The sequence below is a fragment of the Rhipicephalus sanguineus genome, chromosome 11 (genome assembly GCF_013339695.2).
Source record: "Rhipicephalus sanguineus isolate Rsan-2018 chromosome 11, BIME_Rsan_1.4, whole genome shotgun sequence".
NCBI lineage: Eukaryota > Metazoa > Arthropoda > Arachnida > Ixodida > Ixodidae > Rhipicephalus > Rhipicephalus sanguineus.
Window position 1 is genome coordinate 134,320,672 of NC_051186.1, and position 10,744 is coordinate 134,331,415.

At 50.6% G+C, this 10,744-nt stretch overlaps 1 protein-coding gene across 1 annotated transcript; it reads left to right on the top strand.

The window, feature by feature from the left end:
• Positions 1-570: 570 nt before the first annotated feature.
• Positions 571-5,374, top strand: LOC119375435 (uncharacterized). Its single transcript, XM_037645613.1, has 2 exons — positions 571-1,933; positions 4,725-5,374. The coding sequence occupies exons 1-2, from the start codon at positions 571-573 to the stop codon at positions 5,372-5,374; spliced, it is 2,013 nt and encodes a 670-aa protein (XP_037501541.1).
• Positions 5,375-10,744: the final 5,370 nt, after the last annotated feature.

Genomic DNA, 10,744 nt, shown 5'->3' on the forward strand with positions numbered 1-10,744 from the left:
CGCTGGCGGCAGGGATGGCAGGGCATCTGCAACACCGTTGGCAAGAGCAAGGGAGGTGCCAAGGCCTGGCGACTACTTGGGTCCCTCATCTCCGGACCATCGTTGCGGCAACCCGTCCTAACGGCTGCCATCGCAATGAATTTAAGGGAGGACGCGCTGGCGGAGCAGCTAGCAGACCAGTTCTCTGTGGTGACGGCGGCGCCGCCTGCTGCAGTCCCCGACCGAGGGGCTCCCGGACTTCCACAGGGCCATCATCCCGCCTGGGCCGCAAGTCAGATCGAGGCCTTGTGCAGGGAGTCCATCACTGCACACGAACTCAATGCAGCCCTCGCACGGACAAAGCGTCGCAGCGCCCCGGGAGCCGACGGCATCACCTACCAGATGCTACGGAACCTGGATGATGCTGGCCGGCGGCGACTGCTGGGAGCCATGAACGAGGTCTGGTGGACTGGAGTACTTCCGGAGACCTGACTGACGGCGGTGGTGGTGCCCGTGCGGAAATCTGGCCGTCCCGCGTCGTCCATTACATCGTATCGGCCCGTCTCACTGACCTCCTCCTCCTGTAAACTCATGGAGGCCGTGGTCCTGCCTCGCCTCAGATGGATTGCAGGGGCGATGAACTTCATGCCAGAGCAGCAGACAGGGTTCCGCCGCTACCGCTGCACGGCTGACTCTATTGCGGATGTGGTCTCCACCCTGGATGATGCAAGAAACAGGGGAGACGTGGCCCTCCTAGTCCTACTGGATGTCCAGAGTGCTTTCGATGGCCTGCCACATGTGGTCATTGAGAGCGCTCTGGACGCGCTTGGCGTGGGGGGCTGCCTTCGACGCTTCATCACGCAGTTCCTGACAGGAAGGACCCTCCGTGTACGAGTTGGCCGGACCACCAGCAGCCCCAGGGCCGTGACGTCCGGGGTGCCGCAGGGGTCTGTCCTCAGCCCGTTCCTCTTCAATCTGGTGCTGGCTGCCCTCCCAGCGGCCATCCCGGAGGACGAGAGGTACCCAACACAGTGCTCCATCTACGCCGATGATGAAGCACTGTGGGTGCACGGGCCAAGACGACACCTGCCGGCGGTCGCTCCAGCGGACCTTGGATGCTGTGGCCTCCTTCTTTCGAGGCATCGGGCTGCAGGTGTCTTCCGCGAAGACGGTGGCCCTGATTGTTCATCCGAATGCGGCTGCAAGGGCTACTCTCAGAAGTTGACCCTCGGAGGTACGCCCATCCCATGGAGCAGGACGGTGACCTACCTGGGACTCCAGATTGATCACCGTTTGACCTGGATCCCGGCGGTTAAGGCGGTCACCACAAGGGCAGCACGAGTGCAGACCATGGTGGGGCGGATCCTGCTGCGTGGCCGTGGCTGTCCTCGGAGGGTGGCACTGCGGCTCTACCATGGAGCGGCCACTTCAGCCATGCTGTATGCCCTGCCCCTGGTGCAGCTCTCCCTTCGCCGCAAGGACCAGCTGGAGAAGCCGCATCGACTGGCCATCAGGACGTTCCTGGGGCTGCCGCGCTCGTCTCCTGTGGCCGCCACATTGGCGGAAGCTCAGGCGTCTCCGGTGTCCCTGCTCATGCTGCGGCAGGCCCTGCTACACGTGGACCGGATGCACAGAGCACCAGAAGGAGCGGCTCTCCTGCAGCGCCTCGAGGGCCGCCCATCCTCCCGAATGGGGGGCATATGTGCCCTTTACAAGGAGCTAGTGCGGCAGCCACCGACTCCAGTCGTGCCACCACCCCCAACCCGGCGGCCACCGGATATCCACCTGCACCTGGAGGGACTGACAAAGAAGCACTCCCCGGCTTGCGAGCTTCAACAGGCAGCGGCGGCCAAGATACACCAGCAGCTGAGGGGCCACCTGCTGATGTTCATCGATCGCTCCGTGTACCGGAACCCTCCCTCTGCCGCCGTTGCCTGCAGGATCCCAGAGCTTGGCACAACCCAATGGACAACGAATATCCTGACGACGTCCGAAGAAGAGCTTAACGTCCGCGTCCCAGAACGGCGGTTCACGGGGCGTGCAGCGGACGTCGCGTTTTGGATGTCCAAAAAAGGTCTTCCGACAGACGTCCAAGAATATATAGCACGTGGACGTTTTCAATAATCCAGGCGTGGATATCAAGAGGACGTCGACAGGAGATGGCCGTGCGGACATTTCAAAGCTGTTTGGATGCAAACCGCTACACGCTAGTTCATCTGACAATGCGTGAAACTGATTTTGCAACATATGGAAACCGCCGCTAATTTTTATCTTTCGGAAAATATGTGATTGAGGAAATAATTCATGGATAATTGTGCGAGCATTATGCATTGCACTCGTGGCATTTCTCGCGATTATTTACGTGCTTAGGAGAAAGGTGAATGGGTGACGCACATACGTAAACGTGACTGCAGTTTCTTCCCACGAAACACAAAACCTCTAAAAAACGTCTTAGTTTACGAGAAGACCAAAAATATATGCATTTCTTAAATATAGCATTAATTCGCCCCTCAAATGTGCTTGCATACTCTTTATTAGCATTTTCAACAGCTACGGCATACCCAGAGTCTATTTTGCCAAAGAAGTCCATAACGCCTAGTTCGAGACATTTTTCAGACATTTTGTGTGAAAGTACGAGTGCACAACGACTATCTCAATCATTCTTCGAATGTTTTCTCGAGAAGGGCCAATATACAAAAACGGCATGTCAAAAGAGCGGTTACCGTCGGTTTTACTCAAACAAATGACGCAGACAACCATACCCCGAAAATAATTTGTTTCACAACGATGCCTCTAACAGCACGCTCGCACAGCAGCGCTGCTGTGCGAGCGTGCTGTTAGAGTCGCGCGACTGACAACAGTAGTAAAACCGGTAAAACCGGCAAAACGCAGGCACGCACGTAGCGCACCCGGCGCGCCATGCGGCGCACCGTGCAATCAGCTTCGGCGGCACTCATGCTGAAACGTGTCCTTCGCGATCGTGCTGTGCACCGGCGACTGCGGAGACGCCGTTGGCGTCGTCGCGTCGTTTTGCGTTCGCAGCAGCTCGGCTGTCATCGTTTCGCATTTTGTGTAGCATGCCAGCTTTTCTGTATGGTTCACTGGCTGTTATCTGGCATGAAGTAACTGTGCTCATGCCATTTGCCGCATATTTTCCATCAGTGATTCGTGAAACAAGCTCTACTGTGTGTTTTCGCCGACGGTCCGTTACAACAATGGCCTGATCTGCTCGCCACCTTCGTTGCAGCTAGCAAGCAGCTATTCGGATAACCTACTTGTTTCGGTAAGTGAAATTAAGTGTGCCTGACTTTTCGTCATTACTGCTAGAACTTTTGACAGTTCTTTGCTGGTGGTTGAATCTTTGTCGAACGCGAAACTATATGCGGAGGACGCGCCGTTGCGAATCGTAAGCCAGACTTACTCGCCCTATTCCAGGTCGGTCATCTTGTTCTTCTGCGGGTTACAGCTCGTGTGTGGGTGGGTGTATGCGTGCGAGCGAGTGTTTGCTTGCTTGCTTGCTTGCTTGCTTGCTTGCTTACAACCATGCCGGCCTGTCGCTGACAAATAGTGCAACGATTCTACAACAGGTGCCTCGCTTTGTGAGTAGTTATGATTGTCGTTAATAAATACATGACAGCATTTGTGCACATCTGTAATTGGAAATCCGTCTTTACAATGACTTGATGCTCAATTATTTGTTGTAAATTATACCTAGCTTACTTGCTTCTTCTTGTATGCAGCTTTTCTTCACCGCTGTTTGTACAAGACATGAGGCCCGAGACCACGCCAGCTTGTGTGAAAGCCAGCGCAGTTTCTTTGACGGGACCTGGAGTGCATTCATGCAGAACTTGAATTTATGTTGCTGCTGCGTCAATCAGCTTCACCTTGTGCGGTCACCTTCTGTCGTATTTTGTGCCACATTCGGTGCGCTTTATTCATTAATAAAGCCGCTTTTACAAAATCATTGGATAATTTATTGTTTCTGATAAGCATGATTATTTGTGCGCCATACACTAAACGTCATTTATGAAGTACGTGTTCATCCTTTGCATGTTCAGATTTATTATTTGTTCAGTAGTAAACCGATGTGATTTCTACATGGAAATTGGATATAAGTGGTGTGTAGAAGAAAAGTAAGGACACAAAGAAGCGCTTGTTTGTGTCCTTACTTTTATTGTCTGCGTCTCGATTTTTGAGCTGTATTTACAATGAGCCCATTGGTGCCCCGCTGGATATATAGTGAGGCTTTTGGTCATTATCACGTCCAGAGCTGTACTTTCCGTGGATTTTTGGGCACCTTCAGGATATGATATCCTGAAGGTGCCAAAAATACACAGAAAGCCCAGCTCTGCACGTGATAATGACCAAAAGCCTCACTGTGTCCAGCATATGGGTCATTCCACGGACGTTTTCTGGACGTCGGGTAAGATTTTTACTGAATTTGCATACGTCCAAGCACGTCCGAATATCCGGTTTTGACGCCCGGTGGGATTAACTCGGGATGTTCAATTCCTTTGCGCCATATAGTCCTGCGGACGTCCCGTTGAACGTCCCACGGTATTTGTCGTGCATCCGCCGGATGTACGTAATGTCCAGTAAAGTGGTCCGATAGACGTCCCAAAGTTATTGGTTGCCCATTGGGAACACTCCAGTGCCGCCTCCCCTTCTCAGCCAGCTCCACTGCAGCTGAACTGGCAGGACTCCACCTCGCAGTGGACCACCTTGCCGCCAACCTGCCGACGCAGCCCGTGGCCATCCTCACGGATTCGAGACCAGCGCTCCAGGCCCTCAGCATCCTGACCAAGCGGGCGTCACGGTGTCCTTACTCCTGGAGAAACTCCTGGCCGTCATGGCCTGTGGCGTCACGCTCTCCCTTCACTGGCTACCCTCGCACGTGGGGATAGCCGGTAATGAGGAAGCTGATGCCGCTGCCAAGGAGGCACACCGCCCTGCGGTCCCGGTCTCCCGTGCTGTGGCGGCAGGTGACTTCTCACGAGAAAGGCTTCTCCACCTGCTGAAGGCGGCCCACCCAGACCAACGGGTGGCGAACGGCAAACCCCCACGCCCACTGCGGGAGGCCAGCTTGGAGAGGAGGGAGCTACGGCTGCTGCTCCGTCTCCGCACCGGAAGCGCCTGGCCTGCTGCTCGAAAGTTCTGCAAGGGCCGTTGTACCTCACCAGACTGCAGCAGATGCGGGTCCCCGGAGACGCTCGAACACATCTTGTGTTTTTGCCCAGCGCTGGACGGTCCACGCGACACCATGAGACGGCGCTACCGTCATCTAGGCCTCCCTGCCACCACTGTGGAAGACCTGATCTTCCCCCCAAGATCCGAAGCCCTGGCCCTGCGAGCCTTCCTGGAATTCGCAGAAGCGGCAGGACTCGAATCGCTTTGATCCCCTGTATCACAACAGGCGCTTCCAACTCCAACGCCTCCTCCACCGTGACGATGGCGGACTGCTCCTAACATCTCTCTTCTTCTCTATCATCTTTCTTCCCCACTTCCCCATCCTACAGGCGCTGAGCCGTGCCCCCACCTGGGAGGCAGAAAGAAGCGTCTTTTCCAAAGAATCACTCAACAACAACAACAACAACAACAACTCCAACGGAGGGCGAACGAACGAACACTTTGTTGAACCGTCGAGCCGAGCGGCACGTGGGGCGAAGACTCGAACTGCTAGCTGGAAGCTGAAGCGTGGTCCCGTAGCCGGACCCACGGCTCGAATCAAATCTCCACCTTCGGCAGCGGCGTGTGACTCGTGTCCAGGCCTGCTAATCGTCGGCAGCGGTGTACGGCGGCAAACCACCAGCATACGGACGTTCCACTGCAGATAAGCCTACTTGTTGAACAGCTGTCGCACCTTCCGTCGGGACCATCTTGCTTTAATCGCATTCAATCTTTGCTTTGGTTAACCATCCCGTATTTCTTTTTCGAATATTCTGTCTGTGTAGGGTTGCCGCGTGTATTGGCGCGATGATTTTGCGTGTCTGTCACGTAATTTTTATTTCTTGAAAGTGGATTCCGACGTTGTGTTCTTTTGTTGCGTCGCGGCAGAGTGTGATTTGCTTTGTTTAGTTTGAGTATTCTTTTTTTTTTTGTTTCCCTTGCGTCTTCCCGGTGTGCTCCGTCCATAACAAAGAGCTAGTGGAGGCTAATGAATTGCCGAATAAAGCGGTGTGCATATGGCTAGCAAACCAGTGGCGACCATGAGTAAAAATTAAGCTCGTAGTGTGAAGCGGTCACTGCGCGCATTTCAGCTGACTGCGCGTGCAATTTACTTTTTTTTATTACACTTAATTCGTGCATGCGTGATGCTATTGCCCGATTACTCGTGCGAATAAGGTTTTTCTTTCGTTCTTTGCTTGTGCGTGTCCGTTTTGCGCGTTTTTACTCACGCACCAACGTTCTCGAACTTTGTGACCGGAACTAGGCCACGCTGATGCCGCTTAACACATGATTTTTTTGTATTCTATTGTTGCCCCAGCACTAAAACAACGCTTAAAGATGGATATGCTCCATTCCGCACGGCATTATGAAAGTTAAGTAGACTTCAAGTGCCCTGTGTGGAAACGCGGCGCAAAAAACTACAGCGCGCGTAGCAGACGCCCCTCGCTTTCCGCGCGCTTCCCGAGCTTACACGGGTCCGGCGCAGCAGCGGCGCAGCGCGGGAGTTCACGGCAAAAGGCCCACGCGGGAGCCGGCGCTTTGCACACTCCCCCTATCGTATCCCAATGCATTGCTAGGGTGGCTAGAAGGGGAGGTGTGCTGAGCGCGGCGGCCAGCCATAGGAGAGGGTGGTCCTCTTTCGCGTGATCGCCGCTAGGGCACAACGTAGCGCTGCCGTCTGGGGCGCCGTCAGCGTTTCCGCGGAGAGAGGCTGGCCGGCGGTTTGTAGTTGTGTAGTTTGCTGCGAACTGTTGGCGTGTGCTGTTGATTCATGAGTGCTGTGTGCTAGCAGAGATGCCGTCTACCTCAAAGAAAAAAACTCAGCGTTGGTGCTTCGTGCCAGGGTGTGATTCCGGCTACAGATCTTGTTGGGAAAAAGTGTCCCTTTTCCGTGCACCGACTTGCCAAGAAACTGTTCTTGAAGTGGGCATGCACCATTCCGAGGGCTGACAAACCACTTAAGAGAATTCTGCTGTTTGCGCAAAGCATTTGCGCAAACAGCGGAATGAATGGCAAACATGACCAGGATTTGGGGACATATGCACGTAGTGCCATCTCTCGTCTGTGGCAGCGGTGACCTGCCGTAATTGAATGGGAAATAGGCGAAAGAATCATATCTAACGAAAAAAAAACCAGATATCAAGAATGACTCCCGGTTCTATACAGCAGATACATATTTGAACATTCTGTTAAAATTACAATGTCGCACTACAAACCACGCGGCTTCCCAGAGTGTTTAAAATTTTAAAATGGGGCCCCATGTGTTTCTAATCGGCGGTGTTCAATTGTCCGGGGAAGCCACACGCTTTGTAGTGTGATACTGCAATTTTACCAGAATGTTCCTGTAGGTATCTGCTGTATAGGAGCTCGAGTCGTTTTTGATAACTAGCTTCTTTCAAGAAATATGATTTTTTCGCTTGTTTCCCATTTAGTTATGGCAGGACGCCATTGCTGCCGCCGAGAGATGGCGGCACGTACAGATGTCGCCCAATCCTGGGAATGATGTCAAAGAAATGAATGACAAAAAAATCAAAAGGAGAAGCCTTGTGTGATGTGAGGCAAGCCGCGGAAACAATCAAGTGCATTCTGTTGTACACAATAAAGGTTCTTTACCTAGTAACATGTTGCATTAATTTATTGGATTTCTGAATTGAGCCTCAAAAGACTACCGAACGTTGTATTACCATGTATGCCATGATTTAATCCTGATTTGGTTGGCGTAGATCAAGTTATCTGCTTTCGCACGTAATGAGGGCGCACAAATAAAATGATCAGAGTGCATTAAAGCATAATTAAGTACCCAGGGTCGTAATTGAGGGGGGGGGGGAGGTTGAGGGGGCTCTGACAACCCCCGAAATTTTTTCTTGCTTTATTTATTTCTTTATTTATCATAGTACCCACAGCGCCCAAGGGCATATTACAGTTGGGGGGGGGGGGGGCGGCGAGAATACAATATTTCGATACAGAATACAGATTCCAACACTTCAACATTACAATAAATGCAATTCACTGTCAACTTACGTAGTGATACATGGGATATACACAATATAAATCGGTTCACAGTACAGTTTTGTCCTTACACAAACCGCGCGAATACGCTACTGGAGACCCAGAAGTGAACTTGAAAATACTTCATGTGAAGTAATTTCTGCTACTTTCAGGAGACAATCTATTCCACTTGCTTTATCGTCCTCGGAAAAAAATGACATTTAAATGCGTCAGTCCCGGCAGCTTATTTCCTTTATCTTATTGGCATGATGTAATCGCTGCGAAATTGTAATCGGTTTGTGCAAGTATCGCGAGGGTGTCCCAGACCCGTTAGGTCATGAAATACGTTATGAAATAGTTTCAACCGCAGATATCCCTTCGTTTGTGTAGAAGTTCCCAACCCAGCCTTTCTTTGCTTTTGAAACACTGAAATTTCTGGTATAGTCAGAGCAGACAACCAAACAGCCAAGTTCTGAATTCTTTCTAAATTGGACACGTCACAATTGCCTTCCACGGATCCCGCATAGCACAGCGTAATCTAAGATAGATCGAACGTTAGACATGTACAGTTGAGTCTTGGCCTCAAATGGTTAACTTTTGCATTTCTGGCCAGGAAACCTAGCACACACCCGGCTTTGTGACGTGATGGATGTGACAGCTCCAGGAAAGGTCCGGTGTGAAATATACACGAAGATGCTTGTGTTCGCGAACTGATAGCAGCCTGGTTGAATTTACACATAAAAAGAGTCATGATGGGCCTTTTCCTAGTGAAACACATATGCACTGTTTTTTTTTTTTATTAATAAACATACGCCACCTATCACACCATTCTAAGACCCTGTCGAGGTCGTTTTGGAGAGTAGTGCAATCATGGGAGCTATGTATAATGTCATCGGCAATAATTTGATATGTGATGAAATACCGGAAAAAATGTCATTTATGTAGATGAGGAACAATAGCGGACCCAAGACTGACCCTTGGGGCATGCCAGAGGACACATCAACTTCCCGGGATGTCTTTCCCATTGATAATGACATTTTGCCTTCTCAAATTTAAATACTCGTTTAAACCAGTTCACAATTACCTGGTAGCGTTCACATTAGACATTTTTTTATTTTTTTGAATTAATAAAGAGCGGGGGTGTAAAAACACCAAAAGCGTTTTTTTTAAATCTAGGGAGTAACAAGCAGGTGCCAACAGAAGAAACGCTTATCTAAAGCACAGGAATAAGTGTCAATATCAAGTAATTGTGGTTGTACAGGAAAAACGATTACGAAAGTTCGTGCCTGCTGAGGGATTAGTAAGGAATGCGTGTCATATGAGTCTAAAACATTGGTAAATAGAAACATGTGTCAGTATTATGCATGCAACTGCATTAAAATCAAACTGCATTATCAGCTCAAGTTTTAATATAATTTGGTAACGCGCGCATTTCCACTGAATCGTGCTCCCTGCCGAGAACGGAGAACGGCTACGTTCGCTGACGGCGCCCCGACGACAGCGCCGCCCCACGGCATTCACGCGAATGGCGGCCAACTTTTGCCGCCCGGTTACAGTGGCTAGAATAGGGAAGTGTGAAGACCGCGCCGCCTGCGCTGACGCTCTCCACCGATGCCTCGACCGGCGCTGTCTAGGTGGCGCTGGTTGTAGCTTACACGTCGCTCGCTCGGCTCGCTGCAGCGAAGCTGCCATGTCAAGGCTGATTTGTGGCTCATATGGTTTTGTTTGCGCCGTAAATTTTTATTAGTGTCTCTACTATATAGCAGGGCGTAAGTGCCTCATAAAGAAATGAAATCTGCGGCAGATATTATCAAACATTATCACCGTATGGCATGACCGTACGCACAGTATCATAAGTGAAGCTTTACATCGTTCGCAAACATCGCGGCCAGCTAAGCTTGCCACTGCTTGCGATCGTTCCTTGATGCTGAGAAATGTAACTGATTAACATTTTGGGGGATTGCCATTTCACAAGGTTATAAGCAACCTCAAGAAGCACGAAAAAAAAAATGCTACTATGACACTGATGTCAATTTTCTTCATGTTGTTATACACATTTTGCATGAGATAGTTTTCAAGAACTTAAGTATTCTTGCGTTTCACAGTGGAAATATTTTCAATTAACAATGCACAGAAAATCGGGAGCATTTTAGTCTTTTACACATTTATTTAAAGTTGGGGGGAATCAAAAGGGAAGAAAGCTAGCACATTACAGGGTGATGCACATAACATCGCCCTTCGAAACTTGAAGTGCTTTGATCTTTCTCTTGCAGAACTTCTCTGTTTGTTTAGAGCATGTTTAGAGATTTCGTAAAGAATGAAGCCGTGTGAGAACAAAAAAACTTGATTATGTTGCTCGTCAGATCTTGCTTGTGTGCGTCGCACACTATACGGATGGTACGGTCTGCATTGAGTTAAGAAGTTCAACTATAGTGTCCCTTTCAGGGGCGTAGCCAGGGGGGGGGGGTCGGGGGTTCAAACCCCCCCCCCCGAAATTTTTCAGTTTTGCTTGCGTATATAGGCACGCACAGATACAAACGCACGAACATACATAAAGTATGGTGAACCCCCCCCCCTCCCCCGAAAAATATTTCTGGCTACGCCTGGTCAC